General features: G+C 57.0%; 6 protein-coding genes across 6 annotated transcripts; 4 read left to right on the top strand and 2 right to left on the bottom strand.

The window, feature by feature from the left end:
* Positions 1-668: 668 nt before the first annotated feature.
* GMORB2_4974 (mitochondrial respiratory complex I chaperone) lies at positions 669-3,144 on the top strand (the record flags this gene model as incomplete). Its single annotated transcript, XM_035466948.1, has 2 exons — positions 669-2,890; positions 2,976-3,144. 2 exons carry the CDS (start codon positions 669-671, stop codon positions 3,142-3,144), a joined length of 2,391 nt encoding a protein of 796 aa, XP_035322960.1.
* Positions 3,145-3,452: 308 nt separating this feature from the next.
* Positions 3,453-4,327, bottom strand: GMORB2_4975 (small subunit ribosomal protein S18; the record flags this gene model as incomplete). Its single annotated transcript, XM_035466949.1, has 2 exons — positions 3,453-3,659; positions 3,815-4,327. 2 exons carry the CDS (start codon positions 4,325-4,327, stop codon positions 3,453-3,455), a joined length of 720 nt encoding a protein of 239 aa, XP_035322961.1.
* Positions 4,328-4,621: 294 nt separating this feature from the next.
* On the top strand, positions 4,622-5,278 carry GMORB2_4976 (U3 small nucleolar ribonucleoprotein IMP3; the record flags this gene model as incomplete). Its single annotated transcript, XM_035466950.1, has 2 exons — positions 4,622-4,777; positions 4,883-5,278. The coding sequence occupies 2 exons, from the start codon at positions 4,622-4,624 to the stop codon at positions 5,276-5,278; spliced, it is 552 nt and encodes a 183-aa protein (XP_035322962.1).
* Positions 5,279-6,113: 835 nt separating this feature from the next.
* GMORB2_4977 (Methyltransferase domain) lies at positions 6,114-7,542 on the top strand (the record flags this gene model as incomplete). Its single annotated transcript, XM_035466951.1, has 3 exons — positions 6,114-6,120; positions 6,521-7,270; positions 7,373-7,542. 3 exons carry the CDS (start codon positions 6,114-6,116, stop codon positions 7,540-7,542), a joined length of 927 nt encoding a protein of 308 aa, XP_035322963.1.
* Positions 7,543-7,683: 141 nt separating this feature from the next.
* Positions 7,684-13,469, bottom strand: GMORB2_4978 (DNA excision repair protein ERCC-6-like 2; the record flags this gene model as incomplete). Its single annotated transcript, XM_035466952.1, has 8 exons — positions 7,684-11,038; positions 11,350-11,681; positions 11,760-12,038; positions 12,148-12,540; positions 12,578-12,878; positions 12,947-12,972; positions 13,055-13,130; positions 13,204-13,469. The coding sequence occupies 8 exons, from the start codon at positions 13,467-13,469 to the stop codon at positions 7,684-7,686; spliced, it is 5,028 nt and encodes a 1,675-aa protein (XP_035322964.1).
* Positions 13,470-14,467: 998 nt separating this feature from the next.
* Positions 14,468-15,425, top strand: GMORB2_4979 (GPI ethanolamine phosphate transferase 2/3 subunit F; the record flags this gene model as incomplete). Its single annotated transcript, XM_035466953.1, has 2 exons — positions 14,468-14,719; positions 15,087-15,425. The coding sequence occupies 2 exons, from the start codon at positions 14,468-14,470 to the stop codon at positions 15,423-15,425; spliced, it is 591 nt and encodes a 196-aa protein (XP_035322965.1).
* Between the last annotated feature and the right edge of the window lie 2,269 nt (positions 15,426-17,694).

Here is a 17,694-nt window from a genome sequence, read left to right on the forward strand (position 1 = left end):
ATATCGATATTTCGTCTCTGGGCGTAATTTTCACTCAGAATGTTTGTTTGCAATAGATGTTGCACTTCTACGCGCGCTCGCCACTCTTAATGTAACGTATGATCAGGGTAGCAGCAGCAAGCAGCCTACCAGGCTCGCGTTTGCACGGCGCAATGACGTAGCGGAAATTCAATTTCGGGGTAGGAATGGCCTGAAGAGAAGAGACAATGTATGTACGAACAGGAAGCTAAATGAACAGATGGTGTTAGAATCGATTGTGGTTCATGTCTCCAACTTATATCGTTTCCACGTTCCTGACATAACATAAGGGAAAAGGGAGGAGGGGACCGAGAGAGAAGGAGCTCTATTATGGAGTCGCTGGCATTAAGAGTTGTGGACCTGGGCCACGAACGGGACAATATCGGATAAACCTCTCCACACGGGGGACCGCCAAATGAGCCAATCAAGATGCTCGGAATTGCGAAATGTCGGGGAAGCTTGCTAGTTCACCCCAAACCCCAAGGCATCCCAAGGCAGCGAAGCGACAATAACTCACAAGAGAGATGCACCGTCGAGAGAGGCAAAAAGGGACACATCATTGGGTCCGCTCTTCCCCCCCCTCCCTCAATATTAATTGACCGTCGGCGCCGTGCATGATTCTTTGAGTCCTCTCCCGGGCTTCAATCATCATGAGGGCGAGCCTAGCGCGACATGCCCGACATGTCGTCGTACGGCAGGCCCACGCGCCATCGTGCGCTTCGTACGCAGCAACGCGAAGACGGCCGGTATTATCGGCAAGGCAGCAAACGACGACAATGGGATGCCGGATGTTCAAGAGGACCTTTCTCGAATTCCTCTTCAAAAAGGCACCCCGAGAGATCCGCCAGCCGGAGTACGAGCCCGGCTGGATGCAGGTCATGGTGTGGCGGAGCCGGATGCTCGACAAGCTGCGGCCCCCGACGCGCAAGGAGCTCATGACGGCGTGGAGGAGCCTGATGCAGTCCAAGCTCAAGAGCAAGGTGCCACTCAACAGCACGCAGGCGCTGCAGTGCCGACGCCTCCTCGAGTACCTCACCCAACCCGCCCAGCAGGCCGACAATCAAAACGTCAAGAAGCTCTCCACGGCCGATCTGACCATGGCGCGCAAGGTACTCCTCGAGATCGAACCGTACGAGAGGACGAAGCAGCATCTCGACCTGGCCAGGGCCCTCGATGCCGTCTGGCAGTCGGGCGAATATCATGGCAAGGACAAGGACGCGCAGGAGCTCTGGAGCCACCTTGTGCGCGCCATGTGTCGATACGGCGGCGCCAGGGAGGCCCTCGCGGAGCTGTACGCCAAGTGGGACGACCCCAGCTATTCCAGATATATCGCGACAGCGGGAGACGAACGAGTCCTCGAGGACGTCGCCCGCGGACTCGCCGACGAGGGCCACGAGAAGGACCTCGTTGAGCTCATTGAGCGAGACGACGTCGCCTACACACCCAGACTACAAGAGATTGTCACCACACACTATGCCCGGCAGAGCCGGGTCCCCGAGACCCAGAAGTGGTTCACCAAGCCTCTAGCCGCCGGGCTGCCGCGCCCTTCGACATACCACGCTGTAGCAGCATTCGCATCCAGGAACGGCCTGGTGGACTGGGTGACGCCCTTCCTTCTGGAGCTGGGCCAGGCCCAACCCCGTAAGACGTACTGGGATGCCCTGCTCCGGTCCATGCTTCTCGCGGGCATACCCCTCGACGAGGTCCGGACCATGATGTCCCATATGATGGGACAAAACGGGCCCTTATCGCCCGATACGGCCACGGCGAACGCCATGCTCAGGGCGGCCGCCGAGCTGGGGGATCGCGAGCTGGCGGAAGGCATTCTGTCGATAGCATCGGAGAAGTGGATCCGGCTAGACGGCGAGTCGTACCTCATCCTGCTGTCGCTGCACGTTGCGGCCGGGTCGGTGGCCGATGCCAAGGCGGCGTTCGACCAGATGACCAACGTCGGCTCTCTATCGGGCGATTCGACAACGCTGTGGGCCGAGTACGACGACACCATGAACCGCTACCTGGTGCTCCTGTGCCGGCAGAGACCCCCGGACTTCAAGCTGCTGCTGGAGCTGCTGAGCGTGGTGGAGGAGGAGCGACTGCACCTGAGACCAGAGACGGTCGCCCGGCTGTGCCTGCGCTTCCTCGAGAACGACCAGTTTTTTGACGTTATGGATATCCTGTCCATCCACGCCTTCACATACAGCGAGGCGCAGCGCGATGTGGTCCAAGAGTCGTTCTTCCGGTTCTGCGTCGACGCCAACACGAGCACGTCCCGCGCCTGGGGCACGTACCAGCTCCTGCAGCAGTTCTTCCAGGACCTCAGCTTCGACCGGCGCGTCCTCCTCCTCGAGGCCTTCTTCGACCGGCGCAGGCCCGACATGGCCACCCACGTCTTCAGCCACATGCGGCAGCACGGCAACGTGGCCTTCCAGCCCAGGCTGGACACGTACGTCCGGTGCTTCGAGGGCTTCTCCCGCAACCCAGACCGCGAGGGCACCGAGTCAGTGCACAACATGCTCAAGATGGACCCGCGCGTCCGACCGGACACGAGGCTCAACACGGCCCTCATGCTCGCCTACGCCGCGTGCGAGAGGCCGCTCAAGGCCCTCGACTTCTGGAGCGAGATCAAGCAGTCGCCCGACGGACCCTCGTACGCCAGCCTAGAGGCCGTCTTCTGGACGCTCGAGCGGAAGTCGGGCGGAGGCACCATGGCCAGAGAGATCTGGGACAAGATCGAGGCCATGGATCTCGAGGTGCCGACGCAGGTCTACACGGCGTATATGGGCGCTATTGCCGCCTCTGCCAACCAGACCGAGGCGAGGAGTCTGCTGACCAAGATGGCGTCTTATACCGGTTCTGAGCCGGATGCCATGGCGTGAGTTGACATACCTTTCATCATCTTCATCTTCTCTTGTCATCGCAGGGAACAAAAGTAGCTGACCAAAACTTGGCGACGACAGACTGGGTATCGTCTTCAATGCGCTACCCGGCGATAAACTTCAGGCTGAGTTCAAAGAATGGGCGGCCAAAAAGTACCGCCAAGCCTGGGCCGAGTTGCAGAAGAAGAGGAAACGTAGGACGGAACTCGGCGTATGCCAATACAAACTTGACAGAGTTGTCAAGGCCTAAAGCGAAACGTCTTGTATGGGCATAGCTGTCGGTTCATGAGAGAGGGACCCAGCCACTGTACGAAATGGGAAGCACCGTTGTTGTTTCAAGATTCCTGTGTTGTTTATTCTCGTCCTTTCGCCTGTTGGAGAAGGCCAGCTGTATAGAGTACATATGAGGAGGAAACGAAAGCTGTTGTACATGTATTTGTATATATCCGGACAGAAATGGAGGCAGAGCATGCTGGACTACAAGAGGGTGTTTTGCCCATGTGGACAATGCCACCCTCGTCTCGAACAGCTCTCCTAAAACCTGCAACGCCTTGCCCACTACCTCCTGCCAGAGTCACCGGGCTGCGGGAAGAAGCGGTCGCGGATCATCTCGGGATGATCATGAACACTGGGATAGATGCCCATTCCGATGGCCCTGCGGACCATCTTGGCCACCTTGCGCTGGTTAACGGGTCGCAGACCGGTGAGTTTGGACGAGAGGATCTGCCCGGTGGGGTTTGTGAATTCTCTAATCATGGAGAAGTTCTGTTCCTCTCGTTAGACTCGTCTTCCTTTTTCTTGCTACCCTTTTTTCCTTTTTTTTTTTAAAAAAAGGTAAAAAAGGGAAAACTACACATAGGAGATAGAGAGAACGGAGGCGGGTGGGGAGGGGGGCAGAATAGAGGGATAGTTATATATACCTTGTACATGTCCTGAGGTCTAATACCGAGAACATCAATGATATCTGTCTGACGCATCCTCCTCCTGCGAAACTTCTGCATCTCGACGGGACTCAGATCGTGCGGAGCGTAGACGTCACCCGTCTTCCAGCGTCGGGGCATCTCGCGGAGGTAGTCGTTCGCCACCTTCTGCTCGCGCAGCCGGTCCTGGGTGGCCTGCAGGGCCTGGGAGTCGGCGCGACCCTGCTGCCTGTACCGGCTCAAGATGCGGGAGGCGGCATCGGAGGAGCGGGTTGAGCCATCGTCGTTCTTGTGCGAAGCACTGTGGTTGTTATTGCTGTTGCGGCGCGACGACGACGATGATGATCCGCCACGGTTGAGGGATAGGAGGCTGCTGTTGGTGGACTGGCGCTGCTGCTGCTGGGAGGCGCCGTTGCTGTCCTCTTGGGCGGCGGGCGTCGTGGTCGAAAAGGCGCGCTTCAAAGGATTCGTCAACCCACGTAGGGTTGACTGAATCGACAGCCGGGCCGACATGGTTGCGATTGACGTCAGTGACGAGATTGACGAGAGTGATGTTTTTCTTGGGGGGGGGGGGGGGGGGGGGAGGACACAGCCAAGGGGAAGGAAGGGATTGATGGTTCAATTTCGACGCGGCCAACCGGAGCCGGCATTATTCCGCCTGATGGATGGGTTTCCGCGCCTGCTGCAAAGGGCCCCGCCAAAATTTTCGGGGAAGAATCTAGTACTTGGAGATTTTTTTTTTTTTCCCCGGTCTTCCTTTTTTAATTGTTCAACGATAGCATCACCAGACGGATTTAGTCGCCCATCATGGTTCGCCAACTCAAGCATCACGAGAAACGCCTTCTGCGAAAGGTCGACTTCACAACCTACAAGCAGGACAATGACCATCGCGACAAGGCCGTTGTTCGTAGGTACATGATTCAGAAGCCCGAAGACTATCACAAGTACAACAGGATATGTGGTGTATGTCTCTTCCCCGTCTCTTCTTGTCGATGCCTGTTTGCTTCCCTTATCTCGCGCCTCTGCTTGCCTTGCCATGAGATTCTAACACTGCCATCACCTCACCAGTCCCTACGCCAGCTGGCCCACCGTCTATCCCTCCTCCCGCCCGACAACGCCGTCCGCCGCAAGCACGAGGAACTCCTACTCAACAAGCTGTACGACATGGGCATCCTGTCGTCCAAGTCGAAGCTGAGCGCCGTCGAGCACAACGTCACGGTCAGCGCCTTCGCCCGCCGCCGCCTCCCCGTCGTCATGACGAGGCTGCGCATGGCCGAGACGGTCCAGGCCGCCACCAAGATGATCGAGCAAGGACACGTGCGCGTCGGCACGGAGGTCATGTCCGATCCCGCCTACCTCGTCACCAGGACCACCGAGGACTTTGTCACGTGGTCCGTGGGCAGCAAGATCAAGAAGAACATTATGAAGTACCGCGATCAGCTTGACGACTTTGAGCTGCTGTGAGCGGCGTTGCTCCCCCAGACAACACAGAGACGACCTGCGGCTCAAGAGCCATCGAGACACATGATACCCAAATACGACAACTGAGGCCTTGGGGGAGAGACCATCCCAACCCCCACCCCCACCCTGCCTTTTTACCTTACCACTCTTCCAGAATAGGCGATCGATCAGCAACCCGTCTATTGAAGAGAACAAATCTCCGCCAGCTCGGGGAACTCAACATGCACATGAGCACTACCCAAGCACCCCCAGGGATCATATACCTCACCACCAAAAAAAAATGATGATGAAAAGAAGGAAGATGCCTATGGGGGAGGGGGGAGGGGTCGTCTCTGCTACGACAGCCGAAAAAGGATTTTGAAAGGGTGGGGATGCAGCATGAAAGACCAGAGATGGGAATCCTCCGTCAGCACAGGTACCGAGGAAAGACGCGCCGCATTACGAGCAATATACGTTGTGAAATGCGACATGTCCCAAATCAAGATATTAAATTTCGAGACACCATTTGCTCTCCTTTTTTTTTTCGCATTGAAGTCATCGCGGTTGCCGGAGCGGGCTGCCTTCGTGACGAGGCAGTAGCCTATGCCGAGAGGTTGAAGGAGGAGGGCAACCAGGTCCAATTGCACGCGTACCGGGGCTTGCCACACTGTTTCTATGGACTTACCGAGCATCCCGCGGCCATCGAATCCTATGAACGAGTCGTCAAATCTATAGAGAGGCAGAGCTTTTTGGCTGGCTAGGGACTATCTCTTCTCTGGGGATCTGGGGGGGGGGGGGCTCCTCCTGCTCTCTGGGTTGCAGAGTAGACTATGACAAAGTGATAAACACCACCGACGACATGAAAAGTACGTGATTGTGTTTGGAGATAGACAATGAAGCCATCTCCAGGTCATGACGTGCGAAAGAATCTGTTGCAATTGATATAGTGGGGAGGATGCAGATGGAGAAGGAGCTTGGCGGCACGCACTTGCCTCCAACGTGCCCTACTATTATTACATGGACAGTAATACATGTATAGACGAGAAATCTCCCCTCCCCCACTTACAAGTTCCGGAGCTTTCTCCCATGCACTCCGTCACATCTTCTAACTCTCTCTCCCCCTCTTTCTCTCTCTCCAAGAAAAAAAGGAAAAAAAGAAGTAGAAAAGAAGAAGAAAAGAAGAAGAAAAAACAAGAGAAAAGAAGGACGCTTCCATTCCACTCTTTCACACCATGTCGTCGTCATCCTCACCACCTTCGTATCTAGGCCAAGTCAAGGACGCTCTTGTGAGCCTCACGTTCCCATGGCTCTTCATGTCCATCTCGGCACGACACATTCCCCAGACGGTGCGTGAGCTGGTCTCCCGCCGCCAGTGGGCCACCCTCCTTTCCCCCGAGGGATTCAACGAGGCCTTATTCGGTAACTTCTGGGCCACGGTCGGCCCGGATGTCAAGCTCAACGCGAGCGAGCGCGTCCTGCCCCTCCTCGAGGGTCGCGTGCGCAATGGTGTTGTGACGTGCAGCGACGACGATGGTGCCATCGCCGGTCCCCCGGTCAGGGGTCGCGTCATCGAGGTCGGTGCCGGAAGCGGCATGTGGGCAGATGTGTTTGCGCATATTCGCAGCAAGACCAGCCATGGTGGCCCCGAGGCCGAGGGTCTGAGGAAGAGACAGACGAGCGGTGGTGATGCTGGCCTGACAAGGATTTACGGTGTCGAGCCGAATCCCCAATCTGCCGAGTCCCTCCGACGGCGAGTCGCCGACGTTGGCCTGGGTGACATCTACGAGGTCATACCGCTGGGCATCGAGTCTCTCAGCGACCCGCACGCCTGGGAGGGGACAACGATTGAGCCCGAGAGTATCGACTGCATCGTCTCCGTCCTCTGCCTGTGCAGCATCCCCGATCAGGAGGACAACATCAAGGCCCTGTATAAGCTCCTCAAGCCCGGTGGCACCTGGTACGTCTACGAGCACGTCAGGGCTCAGCGAGGCGGTATTCTTCTATCCATCTATCAAAGTAAGCGAAATTGTTCCGCCACCTTTTTCTTCCCCTTTTTTTCTTCTTCCCCCCTGCTTCTTCTTTCTCTCTCCGAATCAGGTTGAGCTGACAGCCAATTAGGAATCGTCAATGCGGCTTGGTCCTTTTTCGTAGGCTCGTGTCGTCTTTGCAAGCCTACCGGCGTCAACCTGCTCAATGCTGGCATTTGGTCAGAGGTTGATATTACTCAACCGCCTGATGAGCCGTCATACAAGGTTCTCCCACATATTCTAGGCACGTTGACCAAGTGAGTCGTGCTCGTTTCACGAAGCAATTTTCGTCGGCTTTTCAATAATTATGGGGGTCAAGCCCCTTCTCGTATGTGGTGAAATGATAGCTAAAAAGAAAAAATCCTGGGTATACTACTATCCATGTTTCCAAACGTCCGTGGCTCATAATTCATCGTCGTCGTCGTCATCTGACAGAAAGATGGATGTCCTCTTGGTCTTTCTATCCACTCTTACCATCTGTGGCTCATTGGTCCTTTCTTTCTTGCTCTCGACCTTGACATCCTCGACATCCTCGACATCGTTCCTCGTCTCCTCTTTGACCTCGTTCTTGGCCTCCTCGCCCTCAAGTTTCTTTTCGACCTTGTGCCCTGCCTCATGCTTGACCCCGAACTTGACTTCATCTTTGGTCTCATTCGTCAAGCCATGTTCCACTTCTTCGCCTATCAATTCCCTCCCAGCCCTAGGGGAGGCCAGACTGCTGGCAGTATTGCCCATACCCAGCCTGTCATTGTCCTTGGCATCGCCATCGTCACTGCCCCCCTTCTTCTCCGACGTTATCCTGGGCGTATCGTCCTTCCCGCCGGCCGGAAACTTCGCCTGCCTCCTCCGGTAGAATTCGTCCAGGCAGCGTCTCCTCTCTTCACCCGTCCAGCTCTCGACCACCAAGGCGAAGTCGGTGGCATTGCGGAACCCGAATTCCCTGGCCATGTCGCAGAACTGTCGTCGCTGAACGTCAGCGGGGGGGTTGAAGCGGCAGTGGTGGCCGCCATCGCGGTTGCCGCCTTGGAGGCTGGTGGCGAACAGGACGTGCTGGTTGCGCATGTCGTCGTCGGCATAAGCCCCCATGGCGGCTTGTCGGGACAGCTGCTCTTCTACCCTGGAGGAGCCGACCACGTCAGCGTTCTCGTGGGTGTACTCCACACCTGCTGATGTGAGGATGGCCTGTATGGCATTCATTCTGGGCGGGGCCGCCGCCGCCGCCGCCGCCGCTGCTGCTGTTGTCTCTTTGTGATTACCGGCGGCGCCGTTCGGGTTCTCCGACTTGACGAGGAGATCTGCTAGATGGCCTACGCCGCCGTCGTTGTCTTCCTTCTTCACTGTGGCGGCGGCGGCAGCGGCGGCACCGAAATCCTCGTGCTCCTTGGCGGCCTCCTCCATGTCAACGTCGGCGAGGCTGACGCCCAGCCTCGCCTCGGCAATGTTGGTCTTGTTGACGATGTCGCGGAGGAGGCCGCTGTCGCTGTGGTAGGTGAAGATGTTGGCGAGGCCAAAGATCTCACCCTTCCTGTCCGTGTCCTGCTGGACGCCGCGAAAGTACCGGCGCTCCGACGACGCCGTGTAGCCGATGTTGGCCTGCTGCTGCTTGTAGATCTGGCGGGCGTAGACAATCTCCTCGACGGTCCCCAGCGATATGAGGCGGAAGACCTCGACGTCGCGGGTCTGGCCGATGCGGTACGCGCGGTCCTGAGCCTGCAGGTCGTATGACGGGTTCCAGTGTGGGTCGACGATGACGACCTTGTTGGCCGATGTGATGTTCAGTCCCACGCCGCCAGCCTTGGTGGAGATGAGGAAGACGAACTGGTTCGGGTCCGAGTTGAAGCTGTCCACCACGTCCTGACGCGCCTCGTACCCCAGCGACCCGTCGAGGTAGCTGACATTGTAGCTCGTGTTGTGGAACAGATGCTGCAGAATGCGCAGCAGCCGCACGCTGTGCGAGAAGATGAGCACCTTGTCCTTGTTGGCGTGCCAGAACCGGAGAAGCTTCCGCAGCACCTTCCACTTGCCGCAGAACTCGGGGTTGACCAGGCTGCGGATCTGGTCGCGCGCCGCGTACAGCTCCTTCCACGATCCCGGGATGCACGTCTGCAACGTCTCGAGCTCCGACTTCTGCTTGCTCTCGAGATCTGTCGCCTGCGGGATGAGGAGCGTGACGTGGTTGGCCAGCTTCTGCAGCACAATCATGCTGGGGAAGACGATGCTCTGCCACGTCCTGGTGCCGTCGCTCAGACGCGTCTTGCAGCACCACCCCTTGGCCTTGCCGTGTGGGCACTTATCCGACACGGTCCGGAGGAGGTCGATGTCCGGACTACCCAAGAAGTTCTCGTAGGCGTCGCGCTGGAGGTCCGTGAGCGGGCAGAAGACCACCTTGTCCGTCTTCTTGGGGAGCTGGTGGGCGATGAGCGTCTTCATGCGCCGCAGGAAGTAGCGCGGGAGGAGGTTCCGCACCAGCTTCTGGGCCGTCTGGCGCGCCAGGCTCAGCTGGGCCATGGTGGCCTCGTGCGACTGCCCGATGGCCAGGGGCTTGGCCACCGTGTCCCTCCACTCGGAGAGGGAGCCGAAGTGGCCCGGGTTGGTCCAGTCCAGCAGCGTCCACAGCTCCTCGTATCTGTTCTGGATAGCGGTGCCGGTGAGGCCGATGCGGCACAGCGCGTTGACCTCGACCATGGCCTTGGTCGTCTCCGAGCACCGGTCCTTGATCCTGTGGCACTCGTCGGCGATGACGGCGTCCCATGGCACCATGTTGACGGAGCTCCGGCTGTTCTTGTACGTGTCGTACGTCGTGATCATGACCTCGAGGAGGCCCGCGCGTGCCGTACCCATCACGTCGTCCTTGTCGGCGCCGTGGAAGACGTCGACGTGCCACCAACCCCACCGGCTGAGCTCGTTCTGCCAGTTGACAATCAGAGACCCCGGGCAGATGATGAGGACCCGCGGGTACCACCGGTCGTTGTGGTAGCGCATGCGCCGCAGACGTTTCGCATCGCGCTCGTCTCCCGTCTTGCCAAAGGCCGCCGCCAGAAAGGCCGCCACCTGCACCGTCTTTCCCAGGCCCATGTCGTCGCCCAGGATGCCCCCCTCTTGGTAGACAAACTTGCGGTGCAGGAACTTCACGCCGTCGACCTGGTAGTCGCGCAGATACGTGGCTATAGGCGCGGGTATCAGCCCGCCCGACTGCGGCAGCTCGATGTCCCGGTACGGCCTGGACGGTCTGATACCGCTCGTCGCGTCAAACTTGGGCCGCGCCTCGACGTCGCCCGGCCGTCTCATCTCGTCGAGCACGATACCGGCGTAGTCTGGAGGCAGCATGAGCGCCGCCTCATGGCGGAGCCGTCTGTTGGCCTCAAAGATTCGCCTGCGCTCCCGCACATACTCTGGGACCCCGTCGAACTCGAGATCGTCGTCGTTGTTACCATCCTCGTCGGTGCTCGGGTCGTCGTCGTTGAGCGCCGCGGAAGAGATACGCGTCTTGTTACTTCTCTTCCCCTTCCTCTTCCTGTTGCTGCTGCCAGCGTATCTGCGCGCCACCCTCCGCTTCTTTGCCGGTTTCACTGGCGCACCGCCGTCGTCGTCTGACTGGTCAGACCATTTGACCTTGTCTGGGAGGTCAGGCGGCGGTTCCTCATCCGGTCTGGACTCTATGTTGTCAGTTCTCTCACACTGTTCGCCTGCGGAGTCGTCTTCCACCACGATCACGGCGGTGTTCTCCCTCCTGACCCGAGAGGACATGGTTCTTGGGCTGTTCGCATCTTACTGTAAGCCGTGAGCGCGCAGCCTTGAGAGAGTGAGACGCGCTTCGCGTGGCTTTTGATTGCGAAATCACGTGGATCCTTTTATTTGCACAGTCCGTACTGACACTGTGACACACTCCATCGTCTAAGTCACCTCGACCAATCTTTACTTTCGCCCACAACTGAAGATTTGTGGTTGCATGTTTCTCTGAATGGAATTTTTTTTTTTTTTGAAAGCTATACAAGTCTACGAAAAAAAAGTAAGGGAAAAAAGTGACCTGCTAAACAGCGAATCATGTCTCCGACCTAGAGCTTGAACCGGAAACCATGCTCAACAGCCTCACCAGGCGCAGCATTGACGGCACCCTCGACGCGTTCACCCCTATCGAGCCTCTTATTCAGTCTGACGAGCATGATCCTCAGGATGAAGGCTGCGACGATGGCCGTAGCGGACATTATGCAGTTGTGGATGAAGGCGCCCGTGTACTGGGGCGACGCGGAGCTGGGGTACAGGTAAGGGGTGTAGATGGAAGCGCAGTTGGAGATGGCGTTGATGAAGCCGAGGGCTGCGGCTCGCTTCGCGGGGGGGCGGGGGAGAGTGTTGCTTATCCAGGCGAGGGCCGTGGTGTATCCCGAATACAGGCCGGGGATCTACAATGGCGATGACGATTTATGTTGGTCAGAAACTTGGCGGTGGTGAGGGGGGGACTGTATGAGGAAGGTTCATACCATGAGTACCATGGCTACATATCTCGCCGCGAGATTGGTAGTAGCAGCGGCGATGATAAAGGTGGCGATGGCGAGGCACTGGGGCAGAGCAACGTGGAGGAACCGCTCACCTGTCTTGTCGGCGTGGTGGGCGACGATGAAACAGGTTATCACGGCGAGGACGTACGGCGGACTGGTGAGGAGCAGTGTGATGACGTTGTTGTATCCGAGGGTGCTGACGACGGTGGGGAAGAAGTTGGTCACGGATGCAGCCGAGACGATGCCCCATAGGAGGAGGAGCTTGGTGCGTGTCAGCTCAGCATCGATAGCGATGCTCGAAAAGAGAGGACAGCGTAGAGAAGGGGATCAGAGTGGAGGTAGGAAGAACGGGTTCCAGGCATGAACTCACGAGAATCCACGTCTTGATGTCCATGAGAGCCAAGCGGAAGCCATGCCAGAGCGTCTGCTCCTCGCTGTTGGTCCAGTCGGCAGATCCGATGTCCTCTTCTAGGCGCCAGCTGGCCAGGGCCGACTCCTCCTCTGACAGCCAGGTGGTCGTCTTGGGGAAGTTGGGCATGATGAGGTACGCCGCCAATGCGACGGCGACGGTGACGGCGCCCTCGATGATGAAGAGCCAGCGCCAGGCGCGCAGGCCGAGAGACCGGTCCATGTTGCCCGTTATCCCGGCCGATATGAGGCCCGAGAAGGCGCCTGATATGAGGGACCCGGCGTAGAGGTAGGTGGTGCGGACGCCGAGTTCCTCGCGCGTGTACCAGCATGATAGGTAGTATAGGCATCCAGCCTGTATTCTGGTCAGATGTCTTTCGGTACTCTCTTACAGGTGGTAGGGGAGGGTTGTTGTTGTTGTTGTTGTTCTTGTTGTTACATGAGAGACATACAAAATAAGTAGCTTCGACAAATCCCAAGAAGAAACGGCATGCGTATAGACCGCCGACGGAGTGACAACCTGCTGTCGCGGCGGAAATTGCGCCCCAGATGACCATCTGTAGACCAGTCAGCTTTGTTACGGCATACGACTGAACAGATGCCGTGATGGTATATACCGATGTAGGGAGGTATACACCTGGTTTTCCAATCTTGTTAAGAAGCAGGTTGGACGGAACCTGCATGATGATGTATCTACGGGCTCACCGTCAATACTCGTGGTTCTCCGGCACAGAAGAAGGGGAGGGAGAGAGGTGACTGACCCGACAAAGAGGATTCCCACCGCCGTCTGCAGTATCTCCATGTCAACACTCCAGTTGCCGCAGATCCTCTTCTTCCGGGGCTCTCTTCTCTCCGGACAGACGACATACCGAGAACTGCGTCCCAGACGCGTCCATGTCCAGATCATCCTCGAGACCGGCGAACCTGGCAGCAGCGATGTTGTTTCTTTCGTTTTTTTTTTTTTCAAACTGTCAGTGGTGTGTCCAATCTGCTGGCTTCCCTCCACCACGTAGCTTACCGATCAATATAATTGAGGATATACATGAGAATAATCATGGGCAGGATACGCAGGTCAATCTTGAGACGCAGCTTCTTCTCCAGCACCTTCCGCTGCTCGGGGCTCATCGCTATGATGATGGCAGGAGGCTGCATGCCGCGCTGCTTAGCAGCCATGGCGGCATTATTCGCTTCGTCATGATGAGATGCCGTCTTGGCCATTTCAATGTCGTGGGTCAAACGGCTCATGGCCATCATGTCATCTTCATCGGTGACGGTGGCAGACATACTTTTTCGGGGGGTTTTTATTTATTCGTTTTTGTTTGTCTGTCGATCGGACGCGATATCCCCCAAAACAAAATGCCTAGAAGATGAAGATGAGGAATGGGAGGGGGGAGGGGGGAGGGGAGAGTGCCTTCCCCCCTTCCTTCTCTTCCAGGGAGACTACCGTGTTCATGTATCATGCCGTCCCTTCCTCCAGTTCGCCCTTCCCTCCCCAAGCATCCTCAGACGGGAGTCGATTTCCCCGCATGTTACAAGGTTGTCGGCCAACATTGCGGGGGAGCCAAATCGACATTGGTCCATTCAATGAGGAAAAGCACAAGGCCCAATCCAGAAGGGCAAGATGGTTATGAAGGACTGAGGGCTGAGGAGAGGGGGGAGGGGCGGTTAACCTTCTCTACATCCCCCGCTTCCCCGGGTCAATTGTGGCGATGGAGGGCCAGGATTCGTGCATCGAGACCATTGGTTCGCAGACGAGACGGCACATGTGCGATGCTGGATAGTCAGTGCAGTAGCATGATAGAGCCTTATGATACGTAGGAAAGAGATCACATCGAATAGCATAGACCGAGGTTTGGGAAAGGGAAGGAAGAATATCCGAGCCTGGGTGATTGATATCCGGTCGTCTTGTACGTTGACTTCTCCGGGCCTGCCACTGGGATCAGCACGAGAGGGCCGGTGTGATCTCTACCTCCAAAACCTGGAAGATGAAGGTTTGAACATCTACGGTCAGTGAAGAGAAGAGGAAGGATAAGGAGCGATAATATGCATGGTCTCTACCCCGATGACATCTCTCTCTCTCTCTCTCTCCCCACTCAGGAGACCAAGCTCTTTCCCATGCTGTTCTGGAGGTGGATGTCGGTATATCACGTGATATTGAAAAGTAACAGACAAGAGAGCTCTTGAAAGCTGCCGCGACAAAATCTCCTCTCTCGACGGCTCCGACGACTTCCTCGCACGCCCCAGACGACGAGACACGAAAAAAAAGAAGAAGAAGAAGAGAGATGCCATCGTCGGCAGCAGACAAGACGGCCGCCGTCCAGGCGGCTACAGAAAGCAAGGCCTCCCCGGCGACGCAGGCCCTACAGCCGATCAGCACGGTCGACAGTCCCGCGTCGCGCGCGGTAGGATGGCTCCGACCGGCGATCCTGGTGGGCGGCTGCCTGGCGCGGCTGCCCGCCCTGGTGGAGGACCCTACGTCCGCGCTGCAGACGGCCCTGCCGGCTGTGGCGGCCGTGCAGGTCGTCTACGCGGTCGTGTGTCTCCCCGTGGTGGGATCGCAGCCCAGCCCGGCGAAGCAGCAGACGCGCGGCGGGAAGAAGCAGCAGCAGCATCAGCAGCAGCACCAGCAGCACCAGCACGACGGGCCGGGACCGAACAGATTCTCGGTGGGTTTCCAGCATTTCCGGCGTCGTCTTATACGTATAGGAGTGCGGGAGATAATATATACGTATATGCATATATATATGTATATCTACATGTATAAGAGATGAGAGAAGAGAGATGATCTGACCGAGCAGCACACACGCACAGGTCTCCGTCCTGTCCCTGCTGTTAACCATCATGGCGACGCCGGCCATCTACGCGGTCCTCGTCCTGTTCGGCGCACCGCTCCTCGACAAGATGGGAAGCTCCCTCCTGTGCGCGGCGCACATGGCGACCCTGGGCATCTTCCCCGTCTTCTACACGCGCGGCCTGGACGGGCAGGCCCTCCTGGCCGTGGCGGGGGCATACGCGCCCCTCGACGACGTCTTCGGCGGGCTGCTGGGCGCGGCGCTCGGCTCCTGGCTGGGCGCGGTGCCCATCCCGCTGGACTGGGACCGGCCGTGGCAGACCTGGCCGGTCACCATCGTGGTGGGCATGTATATCGGCAATGCCGTCCTCGGCAGCCTTCTCGGCGGGCCGCTTCACGGGAAGCGCCTGGTCGGGAGCGGCGACGGCGTCGATGAGGAGGAGCAGTAGAGAGAGTCTTGAGTTTCGAGGCGAGAGGAAGTGGAGGTGGGGGACCCAGAGGAGAGCTGGACGGAACCGGTTGAGAGGGGGGGGATGTGGGATAGAGTACGGAGCCTTGACCCATTGTATGATTATCGATGGCATCGAGACATGAGCATCTTGTGTATTGATGAGAAGTAGTTAACTTGCCATGATGCTGACAATCAGTGCTTGCTGTCCTCACCAGTACCCGGCCGGAAAGTACCGTCGCTCTGCCAACGTGCGGCGACGAAGCCCATCTACTACCCGTCAAGAGGGAGGGAAGCATGTCCCACCGCGGGGGAAGCTGGCATCATATCAAATCCAATGCTAGATAATGCCATCGGTGATTCCCATGATGGACAAGACTCTCTCTGCACGGATGGCGATGTATATCGGCTCCCCGAAAGAAGAGGGAGAAGAAGAGGAAGAGTCCATGACTGCATCGACCAGCGGTGTCACGCTGCCAAGCACCGGTCTAATGCATGGTCGAGGTTCCAGGGGAGGGAAGGAGGATGCGGTTGCTTACGCGTCGTTCCCTCACCCTCCTGCGTCCTGTACGATGGAGGAAGGGAGAGAGTGTGACGCTGCCGAGGGTGACGAGCTATTCGATCTTCCCTCGATAGTGATAGGAGAGGAGCAAAAGTCTGAAGGAGGAGAGACGGGGTCAAGCACATCATCAAGGCAGAACGATGATTCATATCATCCAGTTCTACTGTCGATATGTGGGACGACAAGTCTCTCCTCCTCTTCCCCACAGGTGGAGATGGCGTACGCGTACTCGTATTACCCTCCCCCCCCCCCTCCGATGCTTGGATCTGGCTTGGGGTGACTGAACAGACTGCAGTGCACTGCTCACTGTACGAGTATTATTATTACATGTAGAGAGAGAGACACACACACACACCACACACACACACAGCAAAAGTACCATGTACCGGATTTTTTTTCTTGCTGAAACAATGACATGGCGGTGGAATTTCTCTCCTCACTGCCTCTTCCGTTCTTCCACCTCTTGCCAATCTCAAGACATGAGTGATGTCATGCTGTACTGTTTTGCAGAGAAGAAGATGAGGACCCGATAAGAGGTTGCAGGTGTGGCGGTGCTGTGGTAAGACAGGTGGCAGATGAGGATGGGGGCAGAAACATGCAGAAACTTTCGTACAAGTCTGTGGCTGTGCCGGTCCATGCTGTCATGTGGCTGGGACGGTGCATGTGACGAGACGGCGTGGCGATGCGGCGACAGCAGTAAAAAAAAAATAATAATAATAATAATAAAAAGGTGCTTGACATGACGTAGACGGAGAGCTACAATCTACAGTTTGGGTCTCTCTTTTTTTTTTTTTTTTTTTTGGTGCCTACCCGTCTTCGTCTTCCCAGATGCATCGTGTTGTTGAGAGTGTGCGAGCAAGTTACCGGAGGGGGCTGGGGAGGAGATCAACAGCGTAACCGTGCGACAGGGCTGAGGGCTGAGAGGGAACGATGCCCGAGGCCACACACACGCACACACACGATGGGGGCTGGGGGAGGGGGTATAGCTGGGAATCATCGTGGTTTCTGGGGGTGGTACGGCGTACATACGACACCCAGAAGAGAGCTACATGTTCGCACCGCCTGCGACAAAATGGCGCATACGGACGAGTATCGTCTCCAAAGAAAAAAAACCCCTAAAAAAAAAGAAAAAGAAAGAAAGAGAGAAGGAAAAGGTACGAGTATACGGCCTTCCCGCCCAGAACAGCAGAGCTACGCTGTACGGGTATTCACCCCGACGATAGGCTACGGCGAAGAGCTAAACACTGTCGAGTACGCGCATACACCGTCAGCTTCTCGCGGCTTCGCCCCGTGCAATGATGATAACGATACTACTGCTACTGATAATGATGGGTTTTTTTTCTTTCTCTCCCCCATATATATATATATATATATATCATGATACATCATGATGGACTTCTGTAGACGGACATACCCGGCGTATGACGCATCTCTTCTCTTCCCCGGCAGACCTCCCCTCAGCGGATCCCATACACCCCTGCAGTGACCGTCTAGCACGACGTAATCGTTCTCCCTCTCTCCCTCTCTCCCTCTCTCCCTCTCCCTCTCTGTCTGCTTAGGGTTCTATCACTGTAGGTTCTATTGCTGTAGATGGGTACCGAGAGAGGCTATACAGCCGTACTTACTGTACAGAGTACCCGTACTAGCTTGTCGGATTGCTGGTGTGATCCCTTCTACATCCATGCACGTACTGTACTCGTACTAAAAA

This window comes from Geosmithia morbida (assembly GCF_012550715.1).
Source record: "Geosmithia morbida isolate 1262 chromosome Unknown scaffold_3, whole genome shotgun sequence".
NCBI lineage: Eukaryota > Fungi > Ascomycota > Sordariomycetes > Hypocreales > Bionectriaceae > Geosmithia > Geosmithia morbida.